At 43.1% G+C, this 22,116-nt stretch overlaps 1 protein-coding gene across 1 annotated transcript in view; it reads left to right on the top strand.

The window, feature by feature from the left end:
• Positions 1-22,116, top strand: part of LOC144753662 (calcium/calmodulin-dependent protein kinase type 1G-like) — a 338,654-nt gene that overhangs the window by 233,222 nt on the left and 83,316 nt on the right. The window contains exons 3-6 of the mRNA XM_078641277.1: positions 2,396-2,524; positions 3,588-3,662; positions 4,963-5,101; positions 18,100-18,223. Of these exons, the coding sequence (XP_078497403.1) occupies positions 2,396-2,524; positions 3,588-3,662; positions 4,963-5,101; positions 18,100-18,223 (467 nt within the window). The remainder of the gene's footprint in view (positions 1-2,395; positions 2,525-3,587; positions 3,663-4,962; positions 5,102-18,099; positions 18,224-22,116) is intronic.

Raw genomic sequence — 22,116 nt, 5'->3', positions numbered from 1 at the left:
TGCTTTCACATGCTGTTTAATAACTCATTATAAATGCACTCCTGAGTCTCATACAGTCCAGTGTCTCATTTCCATATGTATTCATTCTTTTTATCTCACACGTAGTACCTGTTTATATATATTTCACAGCCAATTACTTCCCATTGTTTAAATGTTTGCATTTTTGGTAACACAAAGAGTTCTTTATTCCAGAATAATCTCCACTAACCACCTCAAAAACTCCATCACCTGAGTCAAATCAAATCAAAAGAAGTCTTTATTCGGTTGTTTTGTCAGACAATCATAAAAGCACGTTACAAAAAGAGAAAATAAATTTGTCCCAACAGTACAAATTCAATTAAAATATTTGTTAAAACTGTATTAAACTAACATAGCCTTCTTTCATATAAGACAGTTAAGTGAACATATATTTCCTCTGGCTCATCACTTTCCTCATAGCAGACAATCATAAAAGCAAATTACAAATAGAAAAAATAAAGTTTTCATTACATGCAATAAAAATTCTGTTAAAATATTAATTAGAATGGAGTTAAACCAGCATAGCCCTCTTTCATATAAAACAGTTAAGTAAGCATACATTTCCTTTGGGTCATCACTTTCCTCAAGAAGATTGCTATCCTAAAACACTATGCTCATTGTCTAGATGTTGTAATGCCAGGTTGGCACTGTCGAAGTCCGAACTACTTTAAAACGGGTTTAAATATTTAGGGGCAGATTTATGAGTTCTGGCGCATCTCTGCAAATCAGCAGCGATGCGCCAGAACTGATGCGTCACGCAATTCCCTCCTTGCGGCACCACAGATGCGCCGCATTTACAATGCGGCGCACCATGGTGCAAGGAAGGGCAGATGCGTGACGCATCTTGTGGTGTACGGGCGGCGCATTGCTGGAGTAGCGTCGCAAGTGCGACGCAACTCCTGCAATGTACAGAGGCCACCCATACATAACGTGGTGCGTCACTCCTTACGCCTGCTTCAAGCAGGCGTAAGGATTTGACCCAGCAGCGTCGAAAAACTGACTCAGTGAAATCTTGTAGATTTCACTGCGTCAGTTTTACGGGGCTTTCCTACGAGGGAACGCCCACCCTGCGACAGAACGCCCACATGAAACCTAACGCAGGTTTCATGTGGCGCAGGGCTTTACAACGTGACGCATCTGCCTAGATGCGTCACGTTGTAAATAGGCCGCAGGGATGCGCCATGTTTCCGCGCCGTTGCGTGACGCAACGGCGGCGTAAACGTGGCGCAAGTCTGACATAAATCTGCCCCTTAGTCCTCACGTGGTAATAAAATTTACAAAAAAGGACAACGTGAATCGTGGATTGGGCAGAAGTGTTATCTCAGGGACATGGTTGGAGGTCTTGAGCCCAGACATTCATTTTAGGTAGGGCAACTAATCTGTGAAAAAACCCCAACCTGAATCGGGTTAATAGAAACCTGTCATGAGCATCTGGTACAAAAGTTAAATAGGGTTGGATATTAAAAGAAGCTAAAACCAATTGGTTGTGCAGGACTACTGTTGGGTTTAATATCTCGATTGATTTTCTAATAGAGCCCAACAGCAAGATACCCTCTTTTCTTAATTCCTTCCTAGTTATTGACCGAATGGTACTAGGGCTAGTAAAATACTCTAGATAGCCCATATCTTTTAAACAATTGCAGACATATCTTATCTATGGGATCCTCAAAGCCCCTTCTAATTTCAAAGTATCCAAGAGAATATCTCTGTTCAATTTTGCCTCTTCTTTAGTCCAGAGCCTATGCCACAATAGCACCCGAGTCATTATGTATTAATTTCCGATTTTAGCTTGTACACAAAAACACAACTTCTGTGAGTACAGTATCCTGTTAAAATATGGACTGACAACTTCAGAATGTCATGATTTTTAAAGCCTATATAGTTATGTGCTTGTGGAATGTTGAAATCCATCAGTCTTTAAATGAGATAGTCACATACATTTGCTGAAATTTAGCTCACTTCCAGAGTTCTCAGCTTTCTCAGGCATCTTCATGATTTGCTCAGCCAGTCCAGGTTTCTCCTTGCATTCTGGAAATCCTGATTATCGCAGAATGCAAAAAAAAAAAAAATAGGACAGGGTAAGCTAGGCACACACGGAGCCTGGGAGCTGATAGTTCTGGGATGCTATTGAATCAGCAATGTGTGGTTCCTTATCAAAACGCTGATCATTTGTTTCTGCTATCTTTTCCTCATTTATTGCTGAGATTTGTTGACAGCAAATGCATTACTTTTGAATGTAAACAGAGATCTGAGATAAACATAGTACAGTTCAATGTGGTGTTAAAAGGAACCGCTGTTTTAGTGCATCATTGTGTTATGTCAACGATACAATGGAGATTGGAGAGATTTATCATTTTTGTTGTTCTCCTTCTCACAGCGGGGCCTTCTCGGAAGTGTACCTCGTGAAGGAGAGGACCACTGGACAGCTCTTTGCTCTCAAGTGCATCAAGAAGTCTCATAACATGCGAGACACCAGCCTGGAGAACGAGATTGCAGTGCTCAAGAAGTGAGTGTGAACAGCAGTGGGGGCGAGCGTGGGTGAATGGGGTGGGACGTCAGCTGCCATGCTATATGTGTAGAGAAGGCACAGGCAATTGGATACGTCAGAGATAATATCAGTGCTTGCAATCTTTCACACCACACGAGTGGTGCAAGCCAGGCTCAATGAACGCCAGCGCTGAGGAAGAGAGCAGCAGCACTATATCTTTGTAGCTATGGCTCTGCCCTGCAGTGTGAATAAGGTGCAGAGGGCCCCTCACACCTCTGGGCCCCAGTGTCACTGCACCCGCTGCACTATTGATAGCTAAGCCCTGTATGTTTCAATGGAGAAGAGGCTGTGAGAGTGGATTATGGTAATTCAAAATTCTAAGGAGCAGAGAGGTTCTTTGTTAAATTAAAAAGCCACACTTGCGTTAAGCGGTCTGTAGCATCTCTGTTAAACTCTGAAATTAATATTGATTTTTAGCCGTGCAAAAAGTAATTTAATGCCTGCAGACTGAAATGCATCCAGAAGAGACCACCAATCGCACAGTCCAAGTTTATTTATTACACGTTGGGCTTTTTGGGAGGGTTCTGTACTGTATGTACCAGTACCAGTACATTGTACTTAGAAAGCGACACACCATTGATGACACAGGAAGGATTTCTCCATAACATAGAAAATTCCATCTTAGCTTGTCAATTTGTCTAATTTCTGTATGTAACGTGCAGCGTCTCTACGAATAAGAGAGGTTTCACATCTGGCCACAAAGCTTCACCAAAATGCCAAGGGTAGCACAAGACACATCACTTACCTTTTGATCCCCCCCCCCAATGAGATCACAGAATTGACCCATTACACCTTCCTAGTTCAGAAGTCTCGTATTTACGGGTGTACTAAGAGAAGTGCAAGTAGTGAAGCCTACAGAGAGTAAACAGGACTTACAAAACCGTGTTAACTTTATAATTCTGCCTGTACTGCATGACTGCTGAGACCATGGACAGCAAGGGCAAAATGAGGCAATGCAAGGGCGTAAGCTTGGGGTAGGAGGTGCTAAATAACTTCCGTGTGTTTGTTTCTTGATTCACAGAGTCAAACATGAAAACATTGTGTCTCTGGAGGACATCTACGAGAGCTCGAGCCACTACTACCTCGTCATGCAACTGTGAGTACCTGAAGTGTCATTTCTGCATACAGTGTGAAGGTGGATAGTATGCACACGTCTATACTGGTAGAGCTAGTGGCAACCATCGGTGTCTACCCCTAGATCCTTTACATGTAACAATCCACTCTTTAAAAAGTTGTTCAACATCAGGTCAACCTCCACAGGAACACCAAATGTCCACGGGTAGAGATGTTCACAGCTAACATCTGCAATAGACAAAGATTCTCTCATTTAATGCGAAGCCCTGTGGATGTGGCAATGACATGGTCCATGACTCAGGGCGTGGCAGGCAACTTCAGTGAACACATTTGTCACTGTCAGTGTCAAAGTGGAAATCCAGCAGCAGCAATGGGTTGGAAATATTGGGGTAGCCTTCTTATGCAATTGCCACATCACCCCAAAAGTGACTTGTGTTCAAAGGTCACAAAGTTCTCTCAGATTCTTGCCTGTCCGCTGTGTATTTAGTCAGAATGTGTTGAGTGGAGAACTTTGTAAATGTTGACGGTATCAAGCGAATACAGCATTATAAGCAGGACCACTGAGTTTTCAGAATAATTCTAGATTTTCCACACTTACCTCATAGTCTACAATCTGTTGCATGAATTGAAGATTTCACCAAACATGTTTATAGCTTAAATGGATCTAACGTTACTTATAAAGTGCCACACATGGCTTCCATAAAGTGGAAGCCCCTTAGAAAAAGTTCACTTAAAACCTTTCAGATGCTGATTTTTGTATTCTGGTCTTAAACTGGTACCAAAGGGGTTCAACTATTTCCCATACAGTATTAATATGTATTAAATAGGCAAAATAATACTGCTACAGAATGTGACTCATCATGCAGCATAATTTGCATTTTCTTGCGGCATAATCTAGTCAACTCTACCCTATAATTTGGATCTGTAACAATAACCCTGCATTTCTTACGACCACCCCAAGCCTGATCTAGTTTAGAAAAGAACTGAAAATACGGCTCTACGTTACATGACAGGAAAGTAACAGTTTGGCAGTCTCAATACCCAGTTTCTACTTCAATCACTTCTTGACTGTTTCTTTCCTATTTGGCCGCACTGCCTGTATGCTAGATTTTTCTTATACGAATAAAGCATACAAACATACATACACACATACATACATATCTCAGTTTATCATGCTGATTTGCTAAGAGTAAGCAATTCCACAACGCAGTAAAGAACAAATAGTTGTAAAATAAAGGCATGGGACTAGTCAAAAAGAGGTTGAGAAGCTTGACACAGGCATTCATTTCGAAAGGTTTTATCCTAGTCTTTTCTGTCTCTAGAGTTTCAGGGGGAGAACTTTTTGACCGGATTTTGGAACGTGGAGTTTACACAGAGAAGGATGCCAGTGATGTCATCCGCCAAGTGCTAGATGCAGTAAAATACCTTCATGACAGTGGGATAGTTCACCGAGATTTAAAGGTAAGTCACACAAAAATACTCCAGTGTCCCAAGACTAGTATTGAGCAAATGATCAATATCTTATTTTTTAAAAGGGATCATGGCACTTCGATTTGCATAACATGTAGTTGAAAATGTTAATTTTGGCTCAATTGCTAAACTAAGATATTATAGACAAGCATTGGCAAAGCCAAGCGTGTTGGATTTAATGTGCTAACACATGCACACATAGGCATGCATAAATGCCACTGGTTGTGCAATATGTTATTGTCAATGTGTTTGAAGTCTTTGGAGTCTACAATTTCGATTTCTGGTTCTACATAGAGAGGATTTAAAAAATAATGAAGAAGTAGTTTTACCAAACCAATATGAGAGATTTTGTGTTTTGTATGTGATATTACGTTATAAAATGAGAACCAGGGTAGGAAAATTACTGTGGGCTCTGAAGATGAAATGTTGTAATAGGTAGTTGTTCAACATGATGAACATGAGAAAGCATGTGTTGGTGGCTTTGTCTTTTTTCCATTCTCATTTGGAATTTCTCAGGCAAATCTGAACAGAAGAAGAAGAAAGGTAATCAGTGCTATAGACAAGGAAACTAGCAATACAACTTATTTTGTTCTGCACAGAAATGTCGGGTTCATGTTGGGATCTGCACAGTGAGATATTGGAATGTGGAGGAGTTCATTTAGTTAATCACTTTGCGTTTAATATTTAAGAGGCTGCATGTGGATAGAGGCAACCAACTACTAGTTTATTCTGTTATGTTGTGGTAGACAATGTTTTATCCTAGTAGTAACACAGCAGCATGGCAGTAATGAAAGAAGCATTAGAAACCAGAGACCCTCATCCTTCATTAGACAAAGTGATCCTATATTTTGTTAGGATGTCTAGCTCTGGAGGTAGGATGTCTCGTGGGAACTGTGATCACAAAGTATTCGAGTATGTGGTATGTTTAGGAATGCTCTGAAGTATTGGGGTTGGTGTGAATGCTGATTTCATCAGAAGTAGGTATGTTGAGTTAAGTGTAACAGGATGGTTTAGTGGAACAGTCCTAGGAGAAGGGTGCTTGTGGGAGAGTGTTTAGATTTGCAGACTTGGTATCAACTCATACAACTTTGATTTGATGTAAAGGAACTGATTTTGGTGAGTCGATAAGAGATTTGTTCTCTGGTCGGTAGCATGTGGCTGTTATGAGGTGACAAATGGCTCTTATCTGAATCATGCCTATGGGTAGCCAAGTCCTTATGTGGACAGTAAGTATGCACACTGGTTTTTTGGTGTAGCTTGACTTGATTGAGAGTTGTTGACAGAGGCAGCCTGTAACAAGGGGTGGTGATGGGTACCAGGAAGTCTGTGGCTTTGTTCTTTTACACTTTTCTGGCTTGCGTCATTATAGTTTTTTTTTCCAAGTGATGGTACTGACTACCTTTATTTTTGCTGGCATTTTTCTGTCTGGTTTTATTTGCTGATGTCTATGGGTGGTTGTGGGGATATGAGGGAATAGAGGACGGAGAACGTGTGGTGTTGAAATCATAGAGAACTTAGGCAGAGTTATCAGTGGTTCTCCCATAAGGGAAAACAGAGGTGTTCTTTAAGTCTAAGAAAAAAGCAGCCAGTGTACCCAGGAGGTTATGCCCTTAGTTAAAAGAAAAGGAAGGTCATTTTTAAAGGATCCTTTTCTGAGAGTATGGTATTTGTCACTAATTAAGGCTTCCAAGTTGGCTATTGGGAGGCATGCTTGTGGTACTAAAGGGCAGTTTTGGGCAGACCAGAGCAGACAAGGACCTGTACGGTTTTGTTATATGCACTGTTAGAAATTGGGATCTAGTTGGCAATGGTTTGTACCTTTGTCCAAATAGGGACCCTTGCTTCTAGTCAAGGTAAGGAGGATACACTCCTAAAATAACCCCTGCTCACCCCCTTGGTAGCTTGCCACGAGCAGACAGGCTTATCTCAGAGGCAGTGTGTAAAGCATGTGTGAACACATACAGTAATACAGTGAAAACACCACAAATGGACACCACACTGTTTAGAAAAATAAGTAATCTGTATCTAAACCAAAACAAGACCAAACGACAAAAATCCACAATGCAGTATTAAAAATAAGGCTTTCAAATGGTAGAAATAGTTCAGTTCAATGCAAGTTGTAAATGTGGCACTTTTCTCAAAAGTACCTTAGATACGTAACGCAAAACAAACAAAATGGCAGCAGGGAAGGTGATGCGTCGGTTCCTTGCACGAAGGGGAGGTGATGCGTCGGTTCCTTACTGCAGCGCATGGGAGGTGATGCATCGATTTCTTACTGCATGGGGAGTTGATGCGTCTGTTTCTTACTGCGGCCCCCAATGATGCAACAGCCTTGATGCCTCGATGCAAAGCGTTGATATGGTACGATGTGTGGTTTCGTGCTGCCGCACAGCAGGCTTGCATCGGAATCAGTGCGGCGATCTCAGACTTCGGAGATCGTTACACCCGATGCATCTTGCAGAGATTTCTCAAGCCGCGGCAGGCGCTGCGACGGTTTCTTCGGTGATGCATCAGAAACAGGTACGGGTGCATCATGCTTCTTCGATGTTGCGTTGATTTTCCAGCTCCCAGCGACAAACAGTCTCCAGAGGTCCTAAATAAGCATGGGCGTACAATCCGTTCCGTTCGCGGAATTTGAGGATTTTCTGCAATTTCGTGGTCCACGAATCTCGAGAAATTGCAGAAAAATCTGCAAAATCGCCTTCGGGACGGATTTTCAAAAACTGAAGTACATGAAGCACTTACAGGGTTACAGCAGGTGCCCAAGTTGAAGCTAATTTCTTTGTAACCATTTACAAAATGGTTACAAAGAAATTCCCTTCAACTTGGGCACCTGCTGTAACCCTGTAAGTGCTTCCTGAGCGGCGCCTCCAGAGTTGTTGCCTACTTGCAACTATTCTCTGACCCTGCTCTGACCCTCGAACCAGGGTCAGAGAAAAGTTACAAGTATGGCACAATGCTCCAGGCTGTCACAAAAATTAAACCACAACAGGAAGCACTTACAGATAAGGAAGCAGGTGCCGGACTTGAAGCTCAAATTCAGTGACACATTAACCAGCCCCCAGTTGAGGCTGGGCAGGTGTGCTTTCTGCCCATAATCTACAGTGGTGAACCAGAGGGTGCTGTGATGATCCAGAAGGTGCAGTTGTGAACCAGAGGGTGCTGTGATGAACCAGAGGGTGGCAATGGTGAACCAGAGGGTGGCAGTGGTGAACCAGAGGCTGCTGTGATGAACCAGAGGGTGCCAGTGATGAACCAGAGGGTGGCAGTGATGAACCAGAGGGTGACAGTGAAGAACCAGAGGGTGGCAGTGGTGATCCCGAGGGTGGCAGTGATGAACCAGAGGGTGTCAGTGGTGAACCAGAGGGTGGCAGTGGTGAACCAGAGGGTGCTGTGATGAACCAGAGGATGGCAGTGATGCACCAGAGGGTGACAGTGATGAACTAGAGGGTGGCAGTGGTGAACCAGAGGGTGGCAGTGATGAACCAGAGGGTGGCAGTGGTGAACCAGAGGGTGACAGTGATGAACCAGAGGTTGGCAGTAATGAACCAGAGGGTGGCAGTGGTGAACTAGAGGGTGGCAGTGGTGAACCAGAGGGTGGCAGTGATGAACCAGAGGGTGGCAGTGGTGAACCAGAGGGAGCTGTGATGAACCAGAGGGTGGCAGTGATGAACCAGAGGGTGGCAGCGGTGACACCAGAGGGTGCTGTGATGAACCAGAGGATGGCAGTGATCAATCAGAGGGTGGCAGTCGTGAACCAGAGGGTGACACTGATGAACCAGAGTGTGGCAGTGATGAACCAGAGGGTGGCACTGGTGAACCAGAGGGTCCTGTGATGAACCAGAGGGTGGCAGTGATGAACCAGAGGGTGACAGTGATGATCCAGAGGGTGGCAGTGGCAAACCAGAGGGTGGCAGTGATGAACCAGAGGGTGGCAGTGATGATCTAGAGGGTGGCTGTGGCGAACCAGAGGGTGGCAGTAATGAACCAGAGGGTGGCAGTGATGAACCAGAGGGTGGCAGTGGTGAACCAGAGGGTGTTGTGATGAACCAGAGGGTGGCAGTGATGAACCAGAGGGTGACAGTGATGAACCAGAGGGTGGCAGTGGTGAACCAGGGGGTGGCAGTGATGAACCAGAGGGTGACAGTGATGAACCACAGGGTGGCAGTGGTGAACCAGAGGGTGGCAGTGGTGAACTAGCGGGTGGCAGTGATGAACCAGAGGGTGACAGTGATGAACCAGAGGGTGGCAGTGATGAACCAGAGGGTGGCAGTGGTGAACCAGAGGGTGCTGTGATGAACCAGAGGGTGGCAGTGATGAACCAGAGGGTGACAGTGATGAACCAGAGGGTGGCAGTGGTGAACCAGAGGGTGCTGTGATGAACCAGAGGGTGACAGTGATGAACCACAGGGTGACAGTGGTGAACCAGAGGGTGGCAGTGGTGAATCAGAGGGTGGCAGTGATGAACCAGAGGGTGGCAGTGGTGAACCAGAACGTGGCGGTGCTCAACCAGAGGGTGGCAGTGATGAACCATAGGGTGGCGCTGCTAAACTGCCCGGGAGCCCTGTGGGTGTGAGCCCCAGCGCTGCTGAGCTGCCCAGGGGTTGTGAGCCCACGCGCTACTGAACTGCCCCGGGGCTCAGTGGGTGTGAGCCCCCGTGCTGCTGAACTGCCCCGGAGCCCTCTCAGTGTGAGAATCATTTGTGCTCAATTGCCTGGGAGCCTTCTGAGTGTGAGCACACATTGTGCTAAGTGTCCCCCTGCCTCCAGTACATATATACCCGTGCCGCACAGCACCATTATGCTCTTGCACCATGAAGTCTGGTGCCTGGATGCTCCTGATCCGTTTAGGTGGTACCACTGTCTGGTGCAGTCAAAATGTGAAGTCATAACTTGCTACACAGCACCAATAAACACGTGTCCCCCCTGGCAACGGTATGCGCATGTAACAGGCTTGGAGCACCCCCATGCCACTGCCCAGCGCCAGCATATGCCTGTACGGAGCAGTTTAGTATGAGATGGGACATTGTCCAGCAGCAGCAGCTGCATGCGCCTGAACCCACTGAGCAGAATCAGAATGGCTTTTTACCAACACGCGCAGCAGAGCTATCTTGGACATCTGAAGGATTCTGGGGTCCTGTGCCAAACGTATTTTTGCATCCATGAGTTTCCCGAGCACCATCCCCGTGTAGCTCCTGTGACCAGGAGGCTGCTTTCTCCTCATCTGCTGCTCTGCTCAGTCTCTGACCCTTTATAAACAAGATGCATGTGAACTCGCATAGAAACCCCGCCCGTTTGGCCCCATCCACCACACACTAGCGGTATAAAACGTCTTTCCGCCGGTCCCCACTATAATGGCCAGCTCACTCAAGGGATCTCGGCGCCTTTTGGCACGCTGGCAAAGTTACAGGAACACGTGGTCACATATTTGTGCAAATGGCACAAAAATCCCGAGTTCGCGGAAAAATTCCCGAACTCGCAGACTTTTTTTGCAATTTCGCACGAATTCGCGGACCGCGAATTCACAAATTTCGCCCATACTTAGTCCTAAACAGCAGCAGGCACACTTTGCAAGTTGGGATTCCCAGCTAGGAATTTCAGGGGATCTGGTGGTTACGTCTTTGTGTCCCTGAGATTTCAGAACAGGAGGCAAACTCAGTTTCAAGCCCTTGGAGATCTTTTCTTCAAGCAGGTGACAAAGCAAACTGCAAAGTCCTTTTTCACCTTTCCTTGGAAGCACGCTGCCACTGCAGGCCAGCCCCAGACAGCAAATAGCACAGGGGCAGTATTCCTCCTCAGCTTATCTGGCTCTTCTCCTTGGCTAAGGTTCCTCTTTATTTCCCAGAAGTGATTTAAAAGTCTGGGGTCTGGGAGCCTCTTTTGCTCCACCGAACATTATTTGTTCTTTGAAGGCAGAGAGTGTCTGTACCCGGCCAAAACCAGTTCTGTCCTCACTGATGCAGCTTCCTGGCAGGAGGTGGAGACAGCATTGTTGAAGGCAGACCATGCCCATTCAGGTGAAAAGGAAATCTCCTCCCCCCATTCTAAATGCAGCCCAGGTCCATTCATCCCAGCCCTGACTCATCAGACTTCTGGAGCCACAACCCCTCTCCAGCCCCTGTCATCCAAAAGCCAGACATGCAATACACATACCTAGCAGAGGCACACTGGATGGTTAGGCAAGAAAATACCTACTTTTTAAAGTAGTATTTTCAAACACGGAATGTAAAAATCACCTTTACTAAAAGATGAATTTTAACATTCTGAGTTCAGGCATACGAAACTTTATTTTTCCACCTTGTTCCTTGGGCCAGTTATGTTTAAAAGATGTTATAAACAATCTCCCCATTCTGTCCTATGTGAACAGGCAAAACAAAATTGGCAGTAGTACACTATCAGGACATGCCACACACACACCAGGACTGTCCTACCTTTTACATACATTGCACCCTGTCCACAGGGGTACTTTGGGCCTAACTCAAGGGTGGATAACATGTAGAAAAGGGAAAGTTAAGGGACTGGCAAGTGTGTTCACTTGCCAAGTAGACATGGAAGTCCCAGACTTCACACAGGCTCTGCAATGTCAGGCTAGAGTTACATTTTACAAGCTGGCTCTGTGGGTTGCACAATAAGTGCTGCAGCCCACTAGCAGCATTTGATTTAAAGGCCCTGGGCACACACAGTGCATTATACTAGGGGCTGACTAGTATATCAAATAGCCAATCATGGAAACACCAATCCATATCAGTAATTTACAATGGGAACACTTGCACTATGGCGCCGAACAACAGTGGCAAAGTACCCAAAGCATCTAGACCAGCAAAATGGAGTCCAACACACAGCCAAAACACAGGAGGCAACAGCAAAAATGGAAGGGAGACCCATGCCAGTGGTGCCAGGTCTAACATGCACTATAATGTCTAATTTGAAGGTCTTTTGTAGGTTTGGTTCCCATAATAAGACCATACGAAAAACATGTGCGCTATTAATCTTTAGAAGCAGATTCAGTATGGCACAACCACAATTTAAATTTTGGGGGCATCAGTACATAAATACAATGTGGTAATAAGCTATCACATTATGTATAAAAGGTGCAAATTAATATGACCTCACATTAATTTGACAACACTTGAAGGTTCAAAATTGCAATGCACGGTGTAACTCTTTTGTAACTCACAATCACTTTTATATACAAAAATTATATTTAGGAGCTAGGGTAAAAATCAGCCTGAGGTGAAAATTACTTTTTGGTATGACATCATCCTTGTTGCAAAGTAAGCAGTATTGCGGTAAGAACAACATCACATATAGGTGCAAACTTACATTTATCTTTAAAATCACATTAAGGGTTGTAAAAATTGCATGGTGCAAAAGTGTCATTGGTGCATCGTAGGCAAGACTGTCCAAACGTTTAAGGAGCACAAATCACATTAGCAACAAAACCACATTTAATTGAAAAATCAACATCTGGTGCAAATGTAGTTGGTTGCAGCATGAACAAGCATGAGGAAACACATTTTAGAGCACAGGTGTGCCTTCTTTTCATTGTATTGACTTTTGCTGAACTGTCCATGCTCTGCATTCGGAAGCACTTTTTAGTCAATAGCTGATAGTGAGTTTGAAATACACCTCTGGCCTCATGCAAAATGTGAATGCCATTTTTTTGAAGCAAGTGTATAGAGTTGCCCTAAAACCAGAGTTCTTCAATCTGTGGGGCGCGCCCCACTGGGGGGGCGCGACACCGTCTCAGGGGGGGCGCGCACTCCACCTTGGAATCTCACCTTTGTCCTCAATTCTGCTTCACAGCTGGCAGAGGGGCACCAACCTAGAGTCAAATGTCAGGGGGCTGATTCTTCAAGCAAACAGCAGAGTGGAGTGGCAGGGGCCCTAAGAAGGGGTGAAAACCATCAAAGCCTCGTGAACAAGTGAATGGTCTTTAAAAGACTGTGAAGAGCTCGGGTGGGGCTGTGTGCGCGCCCGGGAAGGTGTCTGAGCCCGGGCTGACACACACAATGGGAAAAGGGGGGCGGGGGGGAGAAGCTGAAGCCCTATGAGTCCCATAAATGTTTATGTTAATATAATATAATAATATTCGCAAACTGTATTTTATGAGGTTTGATGATACCTGTGAGTTACTTTTCTCACAGAGATCGTTTTTTTTTTACTTGTGGAACTTGTACTTTTGTATAAATAACATGGGTTTAAAACCACTGGACAGTGAGGCTGAATTCCTTGTTTTCCAGACGTTTTCAGACAATACAAATGCCAAGCTAATTCTAGTGAATAATGTTTTTTGTGGCAGAGATCAGCATTATCAGCCTGATTCATGTACATGCCGTTTTGCGTGTCCCTAATAGCGAATCATAGCGATTCGCTATTGAGGACACGCAAAACGGCATTCATGTAGGAATTGCTACTTAAATAGCGATTCCTACATGTTCTTTATTTGCGAGTAGCAATTTGCTCCTCGCAAATACTCCCCATTCATTCCTATGGGCCAAGAGGCCCATAGGAATGAATGGGGAATTGCGAGTAGCAATTTGCTACTCGCAACTAAGATAGCGATTTTAAGGGTGCCAGGGGTGTCCAAAGGACGCCCTGTAGCACCCCTAAAATGCACTTTTGGACAAGTGTTGCGCACACACATGTCCAAAGGACATGTGTGTGTGCTACATGCAACTTTGAAAAATGCTTTTAAAAGCATTTTTCTGAGTTTTTGCTATTTACCGACAGGTCTGACCTGTCGGTAAATAGCGGCCCCAAAAGTCCAAAATCGCTATTTTGTTTTGTGTCATGAATAGCATTTGAGGAATCTCTATTAGAGATTCCTTAAATGCCATTCCACGCAAATATGCGACTTCTTAAATAGCGATTTTTGCATTTGGTATCATGAATACCAAATGCAAAAATCGCACTCGCAAAGGGCCAGATTCTCAGAATCTGGCCCTTTTCGAGTGCAATTTACCTACATGAATCAGGCTGTTAGTTTAGTGGCAGTTTTCTCGCTAATAAAGTAGCGCAGAGAGATCATACTGATTTCTGAAGTGGGCCATATTAAACAGAAAAAAAAGGATGGCAGGTAGCAACAATGTCCAAAAACCCTTAGCACGTGTGATTTATGTACATAGAAACTGGGCACTGAACACACATGTCAACCCAAATTAAAAAGAGAATGTTTACATTCTGAAGATGTCACTTCCAAGATCATAAATTCAACGTGCTTGTCCCCATTCGTATGAGTGTTTCCAAGGTAGAAATGCATGTGAAGGGTATTGATTAGATGTTCACACTTACGACACTTTAGCTCTTTACTTGGACTTAATTCCTTAGTTTTACTTGTGAGAAAGTGTCACTCAGTATCACGAATTTAGTAGTAGAATGTGACAAGTACACTGAAACCATGAAAATGTCTCATATAAGCAATCTCAAAACTTGGCATCTAGTCTTCACTCTTCTGAGTCTTGCCCAGTGCCCTGCGTGGGCTGACTATTGAGTCCCAAAATCAGCGGACTGTTGCCCTTCCATTTCTGGTGCTTTGCACCATTTTGAGATGTTCTTACAGTTTCTCATTGCTTAAATGGGTGTAATTTCTGATATTTATATGTTTCCCTTCTCCTCTTTGCTTGATTTTGCGCGCGAGGTGTCACTCATAGTTGTTGAAATGTCACTCATAATTACACTCACTCCTCATTCCTCATTCTCGCCCTTCACTTTCATGCTCACTCTGCACTCAAAGTGATCGCAATTCCCTCACACTGACCCCCATGCACTCACACCATTCACCCTGCATTCAGTGATCACTCCTCTCACAATGCACTTGCGCGCTTTTCCCTGTACCTCAACCTGCAGCCACACAAGCACACTACCCACCCTGCACTCATGTGACACTTCACTCACCTGTCCCCCTCACTGCTCAATCTGCAATCTCATTTAAACAAGCCCATCACTAACCATGCATTCATTAGTCCCACTCTGCACTAACATGCACACCAAAATTCATATGGTCACCTCACTTACCCTGCAGTCACTCCACTTACCCTACTCTCACACTGTCGCATACCTCACTGTGCACTCACATGAGCATTCCTGCCACCCTTACAGCACAGAGGGTTAATGTGCCTGCTACAAAGAAGGTGTACCATGCAGATCAAAGAACTGAGGGGCATAAGTTCAAGGAAGTTGCGGAGTGAGGCGTTAACAGTCATGGGTTAAGGCCTCTCTCCGTCACTTCAGAAACGGAAGGCTGCACCCTATTTACAACAATACGGTGCAGCCTTGCGTTTCCCCTGCGCTGGCGCTACACTTAGTAGTGTAGCGCCCATGCAGACACCATTGCACCATAGTGCAAGGGTGTCTGCATGCAGGGGAAAGATTGTTTATGTACAGAAGGGGGACTTTCCTGTACATAAACAATCTTTAAATGCCATTTGTCACACTGCCATGTGTTCTGCTTAATGCAGCACACATGGAAATCACATTTTTTTTTTTAAGATTACAAATACAAGGCATTTTGCTTTTTCCATGTGTGCTGCGCAAGGCAGCACACATGGATGGAGCAAAAATGAGGAGAAATAATGCATTTTTCCTAGTTTCACCAGCTTAAGACCAGGGTTTCCCTCTTCTTAATTTAAACGCTGCCTCCCTTTTACGCTTCCCTTGTAAATAGGGCGCAGCATCAAAATCAGTGCCTGTTGCAGTGGAACGCGCACTGCAACACCCACTGCCCACCCTTTCATGCTAAGCATAGCATGAAAGGGGGCCTTATTTACAAGGCAGCGTTAAGCCAAGTTAAGTGGCTTAACTTTGCCTTGTAAATAGGGCAATGCCCCTATCGCCACCACGTCGTAAAAAGTGAAGGTGTGGTTTCTATAGGGGGTTGTACACATGCCCCTGAGTATGATGGAAATAAGAGTAGTACTATAAAAAAAATGATATGTTTACCAGAAAGGTGCCATAGAGAGATGAGGTGCATTGTCGGTGAGTGGTAGTGAGGGAATTCATGGAGAAGGAGGAGACACTCATTGTTTTGAACATTATTTGCTGAATATGGCCCGGGATATGCAGGTGGCGGTCGATTATGTAGTGTACCAGATTCCAGAAATTTCTGTCAGGTGGTGGGGGGGGGGGGCGACATTTTAAAAATTCAGCTGGGGGGGGCTCAACCTTCAAAAGTTTGAAGACCTCTGCCCTAAACACTAGTGGCTGAATGGAGCTGACTCAAATTCCTCTGTCTGTATGTTTTGGTGTTAATGACTGGAGCCATATCTAAATATATAAGTAGCTAAATCTAAAAATGGTTAAACAACTGGCAATAATGAAGCAAACAGTACTGAGAGTCTGTGGAATTGGTGAACACATGATGAACAGAGGAATAGAAATGAAAACAAAATGTACGAAGACGTTTTCCTTCCAATGTTTTATCTGAATGGTCTCTCTCGAGGAAAATATTTCATTTTCTGATTTTATGATGTTTATGAAAGAAAAGTGGCATTCCATTCATAAATGGCATATGTCCTGTAATACACAGATGGATTTTGATATCTGGAGATTCACCAAAAGGTAGGGGAAACAGATGACTCTTAGCCACTTGAAGACAGTGGCAGCCGCTATAAAGAAAGCACAGTGAGGCAGGAGTATGGAACGCGGGAGATGGAGTGTGGCGGGACACATAGAATACTTTTTTTAAACTTACTGTAAGGTGCCGGCCGCCACCCGCATCGCGCTTCCTCTTCTCTTCCTCGTCCCAGCAGGTACTGGGACCACCATATCACAGACTCCTTTCCAATCCCTGTGCTGCTCTCCTGCTAGTACAGAAGCACCGGATTGGCCTGAGCAGGCTGAAATGACGCTCTGCTCAGGCCAGGGAGTCTGTGGGGGTTCTCCAGCCCTGCTGTTCAATGCAGCCGGGCTGGAGAAACCTAAGTTCACATGTGTGTTTTGGTCAACCTGAGACGGCCAGACAAACACTTATGCACACTTAGGGAGTGCACATAGCACTCCCCCCTGCCCCACCCCTCCCTGCACAAACTGGCTCAGAGCTGGCAAATGAAAAATAAAAAGATGCTAGAATATCATTTTATTTTAAGTTTGCTGACCCTGAGCCAGGCAGTGGGGTGACGCTCCTCTGCCATTGCGGAAGAGCCACCCCTGCTTGAAGAATTTCAAAAAGAGGGTGGTGATGGACAGAGTATCTGAGTTAATCAGAACACTCCTACCCAGTCAACAGATCAGGGCTTGATCCATCACCGTTTTTTAGCTCACTGCACCATCCCAGTTCAGAACCTGGCTATATGCAAATTAGTCTGTCCCTGGCCCAGTGCATCATGGGAACAGGGCAGACCAAACTACCAAGCCAATTCTTCACTGGAAAGGAAACAAGCTTCCAGGGGCCGGTTTCCAGTAAAGAATTGGCTTGGTAGTTTGGTCTGCCCTGTTCCCATGATGCACTGGGCCAGGGACAGACTAATTTGCATGTAGCCAGGTTCTGAACTGGGATGGTGCAGTGAGCTAAAAAACGGTGATGGATCAAGCCCTGATCTTTTGACTGGGTAGGAGTGTTCTGCTTAATTCAGATACCCTGTCCATCACCACCCCCCCTTTTTGAACCCCTGCTTGAAGAGCATATTTTACAGGAGTGGGACATGTTCATGCATTATAATGTTTGTAGCATTGTAAATGGCTTAAGGTGCTATTGTACCATTATTTGCAGAAGTAGACCCCCAAATCAAAACTATATCCCACTGAAATGCAGTAAAAAAACTCACTCTACAAGAGGCCTTTCCTACTGAAAGAGCTCTAAGCCTGGAAAAAACCCTGTCGTTTGTTAGGTTATGCCACCTGTAGGGAACTTTCTCGCTTTCAATTTGGGACAATGACACTTGGGATACGGCTCCTATTTCTAGAGATGGCCTCATTTTCCCTGCAGGTAGCTGAATGCAGTGACCACTATTTTGTGCTTTGCTTTAAGTCCAATTCACTTTCTCACACAGCCAGAAAATCTGCTTTACCTTACGCCAGAAGAAAATTCCAAGATAATGATCACTGACTTTGGGTTATCAAAAATGGAAGGAAATGGAATCATGTCCACAGCATGCGGCACTCCTGGATATGTTGGTAAGTGACTCATGGAAAGAACATTAAAACGTAAACGCTCAGAAAATAAACTTTGTAGCATTCCTGCATGTCACAAACCTAGGCTGACTGATCTATAGGTAAATGAGAACATTTGGGGTCTGATTACGATGTGGTTCATCGTGCTGGTCGAATTCCGACCTCCTCATTTTGATGGAGGGTGGGAAAGAAATGCAACTGGTCATTCCAGCTGGCTTTGGATTGGCGCGAGCTCGTCCGCCAGTCGAAGTGCATCAGGTGATCTCAAGGACCGGCCTTGCTGCCCTTGAGATTACTATGACGGTTTCCGACATGGTTTCCATGTTGGTCCGTCTGACATAGAAACCATGTCGAAAAGTGGATCACTGACATAATATAGAATGACAAAATATAGACTTACCAAAATATAGTCACCAAAATATAGAATGCCAAAATATCGAATTCCTATCTACAAACAGGTAAGTACAAAAATATCGAATCCAAAATATAGTCTGTAAAAACTATAGCCAGTCAAAATATCGATTTTTTAAAATGTCTTAAAGTAATTTAAAATTAATGAAATAATAAATATAATTAACTAAAACATACTTAAAAATACTCCAATAACCTTAAAATTAAGATATAATTAATTTAAGTTAATAATAAAAAATTTACAATATTTTACCGTAGGAGGAGGGTAACATTTAATATTACCACTCCAGTGAGTGCAACAGTAGGGAAAGCGTTGGATAGCGTAGGGGTAAAAAATACTATTCCCACTCCAGTGAGTGCAACAGTAGGGAAAGCGTTGGATAGCGTAGGGGTAAAAGATACTATTCCCACTCCAGAGAGTGCAACAGTAGGGAAAGCTTTGTATAGCCTAGGGGAAAAAATTACTATTCCCACTCCAGAGAGTGCAACAGTAGGGAAAGCGTTGGATAGCGTAGGGGTAAAAAATACTATTCCCACTCCAGTGAGTGCAACAGTAGGGAAAGCGTTGGATAGCGTAAGGGTAAAAATTACTATTCCCACCCCAGAGAGTGCAACAGTAGGGAAAGCGTTGGATAGCGGGAGGGTAAAAATTACTATTCCAATTCCAGAGCGTGCAACAGTAGGGAAAGCGTTGGATAGCGTAGGGGTAAAAATTACTATTCCCACTCCAGAGAGTGCAACAGTAGGGAAAGCGTTGGATATTGGAAGGATAAAAATTACTATTTCCACTCCAGAGAGTACAACAGTAGGGAAAGCATTAGATAGCGTAGGGGTAAAAATTACTATTCCCACTCCAGAGAGTGCAACAGTAGGGAAAGCGTTGGATAGCGTAGGGGTAACAAATACTATTCCCACTCCAGAGAGTGCAACAGTAGGGAAAGCGTTGGATAGCGGGAGTGTGAAAATTACTATTCCCCCTCCAGATAGTGCAACAGTAGGGAAAGCTTTGGATAGCGTAGGGGTAAAAATTACTATTCCCACTCCAGAGAGTGCAACAGTAGGGAAAGCGTTGGATAGCGTAGGGGTAAAAAATACTATTCCCACTCCAGAGAGTGCAACAGTAGGGAAAGCGTTGGATAGCGGGAGGGTGAAAATTACTATTCCCACTCCAGTGAGTTTAACAGTAGGGAAAGTAATGATTTAATATATTATTAAAAATTAATTAAATATCAATACCAATAAAACATTATTTGAAATTAATAACCAATTTAATATTATGTAATAATTAATTAGAAATACAACTACATATTAGTTATTAAAAATTAATAACCTATTCATAATTATTTAACAACTAATTAATTTTCAATAACAAAAACTAATTAATAATAAAAAGTAATACCAATTAAAAATTAACAGTAAATTAATTATCAATACACAAAAAGTATTTTTAATATGTAATTAATTACAATTACATTACTTCCCACCCTATTCCCCTATAAACCCACATCCCACTACAGAAAATACATTAATACAATTATCATAATTATCAAATATTTAATTAATACAAAATAATTACCATATAATAAAAATGAATTGCCAATTAATAGAAATTAATTACCAATTAAAAATTAATTAACAATAAATTTAAAATCAATACCAATAAATGAAAAAAATTATTTACTTAATTACAATTAAATTACTTCCCACCCTATTCCCCTATAAATTCACAACCGGCTACAGAAAATAAATTTAGAAAATTAACATAATTAACAATTAATCAATTAATACAAATTAATTGGCAATTAATAAAAATTAATTACCAATTAAAAAATAACAATAAATTCAAAATGAATACCAATAAATAAATAAAAATATTTAATTAATTCCAATTAAATTACTTCCCACCCTATTCCTCTATAAACCCACAACCCGCTACAGAACTAGAAAGCAAAATGTAATTAAAAATTAATAATAATTGCTAAAAATTAATTTTTAATTAATTATAATTAAATTACTTCCCACCCTATTCCCCATAAACCCACAACCCGCAAAAATTAAATAATATAAAATTCATTACTTAAAATACATTAAACATACATTACAAAAATTAATATACACTTTTCACACATATACTAACATACAAAACACTTTAAAAAAATTGATATTTTTAAAAAATCGATATATTTAATGCCTATATGGTATACTTCGATATTTTGACTTCTATATTTTGAAAATCGATATTACTTACCTTAAATTCGATATTTTTAACCACTATATTGTGTCCATTCGATATTTTGTCCATTCTATATTTTTACTTCGATATTATGTCCATTCTATATTTTGGAATCGATATTATGACTGTTTACCCCGGAAAGCATCTTTGGGGGCCCCCAACAAGTCCACCTTGGGTGCACGGCGTCTGGTTGCAGGCCGAGGCCCTGCACCCCGTGGGAGTCACCTTAAAGCTGGGGGCTATGGTGCTGCTTTCTGAGCAAAACGGGCTGCTATGGCCCAGCCATGTCACCATGCCAATATTCTAGTTGTGGCCTCCTTTAGTGAAAGGCTGGTTTCAAATTCAAACTCTTGTCCATGAAGAACACTAGTGATCTGGCACATTCCACAATTGTATAGTGGCAGTTCAGCACAGAGCATACATTAAATTTGCCTTGGATGAGGAAGCCTTCAAAAGTAACTCTATTTCAAATTGTGTGGTGTTTCCTCATCCATAACTGTATGTCATCTAGATCTTGGGCTGTGTTTTTCAGTATCAATTGCAAATTAAATTTGGAAATAAAGCTGCAATTCATCCACATTATTGTGGTTCTTGATATTTGAGTGTTTCAGGAAAGAGACCGGTGGTATCATATATAAATTGCAAAGAGTGGGAAAGAAAATGGAGCCTTGTAGGGCACCTTGTTGGAATGATGAAGGGTTGGACAGAGTTGCCAGCTTTGCAGGTTTAGGTCTGTTCTTGGGGTCTGGTGATAACCATTTGAGAACTGATCCCCTCGACCTTATTCTATCCTGGGAAATTTCATGTAGAGTAGAGTGATCTGTTGTATTGAATGCTGTCAAGTGGTGCAGCAGTTTGAGGAGACAGTCATTCCTTTGTCTGTGTTGCCAACTGCATTGGTGACTGCCTTTAGATTTGCGGGTTCTGTGCTGCATTTCGAAATGAACTCCGATTGAAGCTCATCAGGTGGGTCATTATTGGCTATGCAGAGACTGAGCTGAACCTCCAGTTTTCTTTCCAGGGCATTCTCAAGGAAGCATAAGTTGGAAACCTAGCTGATATTGTTTGGATCTAAAGGGTTCTATTCTGCCTTATTTCTAGACAGTCTTGGACTGTGCAATGTGATAGGAAATTGGTAATCAGGTGTGTCTAGTACGTACACCTTTCTCTTTGAGAAGAGTTGACGGAATTGGATCAAGTGAATGAGATCATGGTTTTGCTTTCAGAATGGCGATGAGTGTTTTTGATTAGG

Source organism: Lissotriton helveticus, chromosome 5_1 (assembly GCF_964261635.1).
Source record: "Lissotriton helveticus chromosome 5_1, aLisHel1.1, whole genome shotgun sequence".
NCBI classification, from domain to species: Eukaryota; Metazoa; Chordata; class Amphibia; order Caudata; family Salamandridae; genus Lissotriton; species Lissotriton helveticus.
Note: the sequence above shows the minus strand (reverse complement) of the source record. Positions and strands in the feature narration are given on the sequence as shown.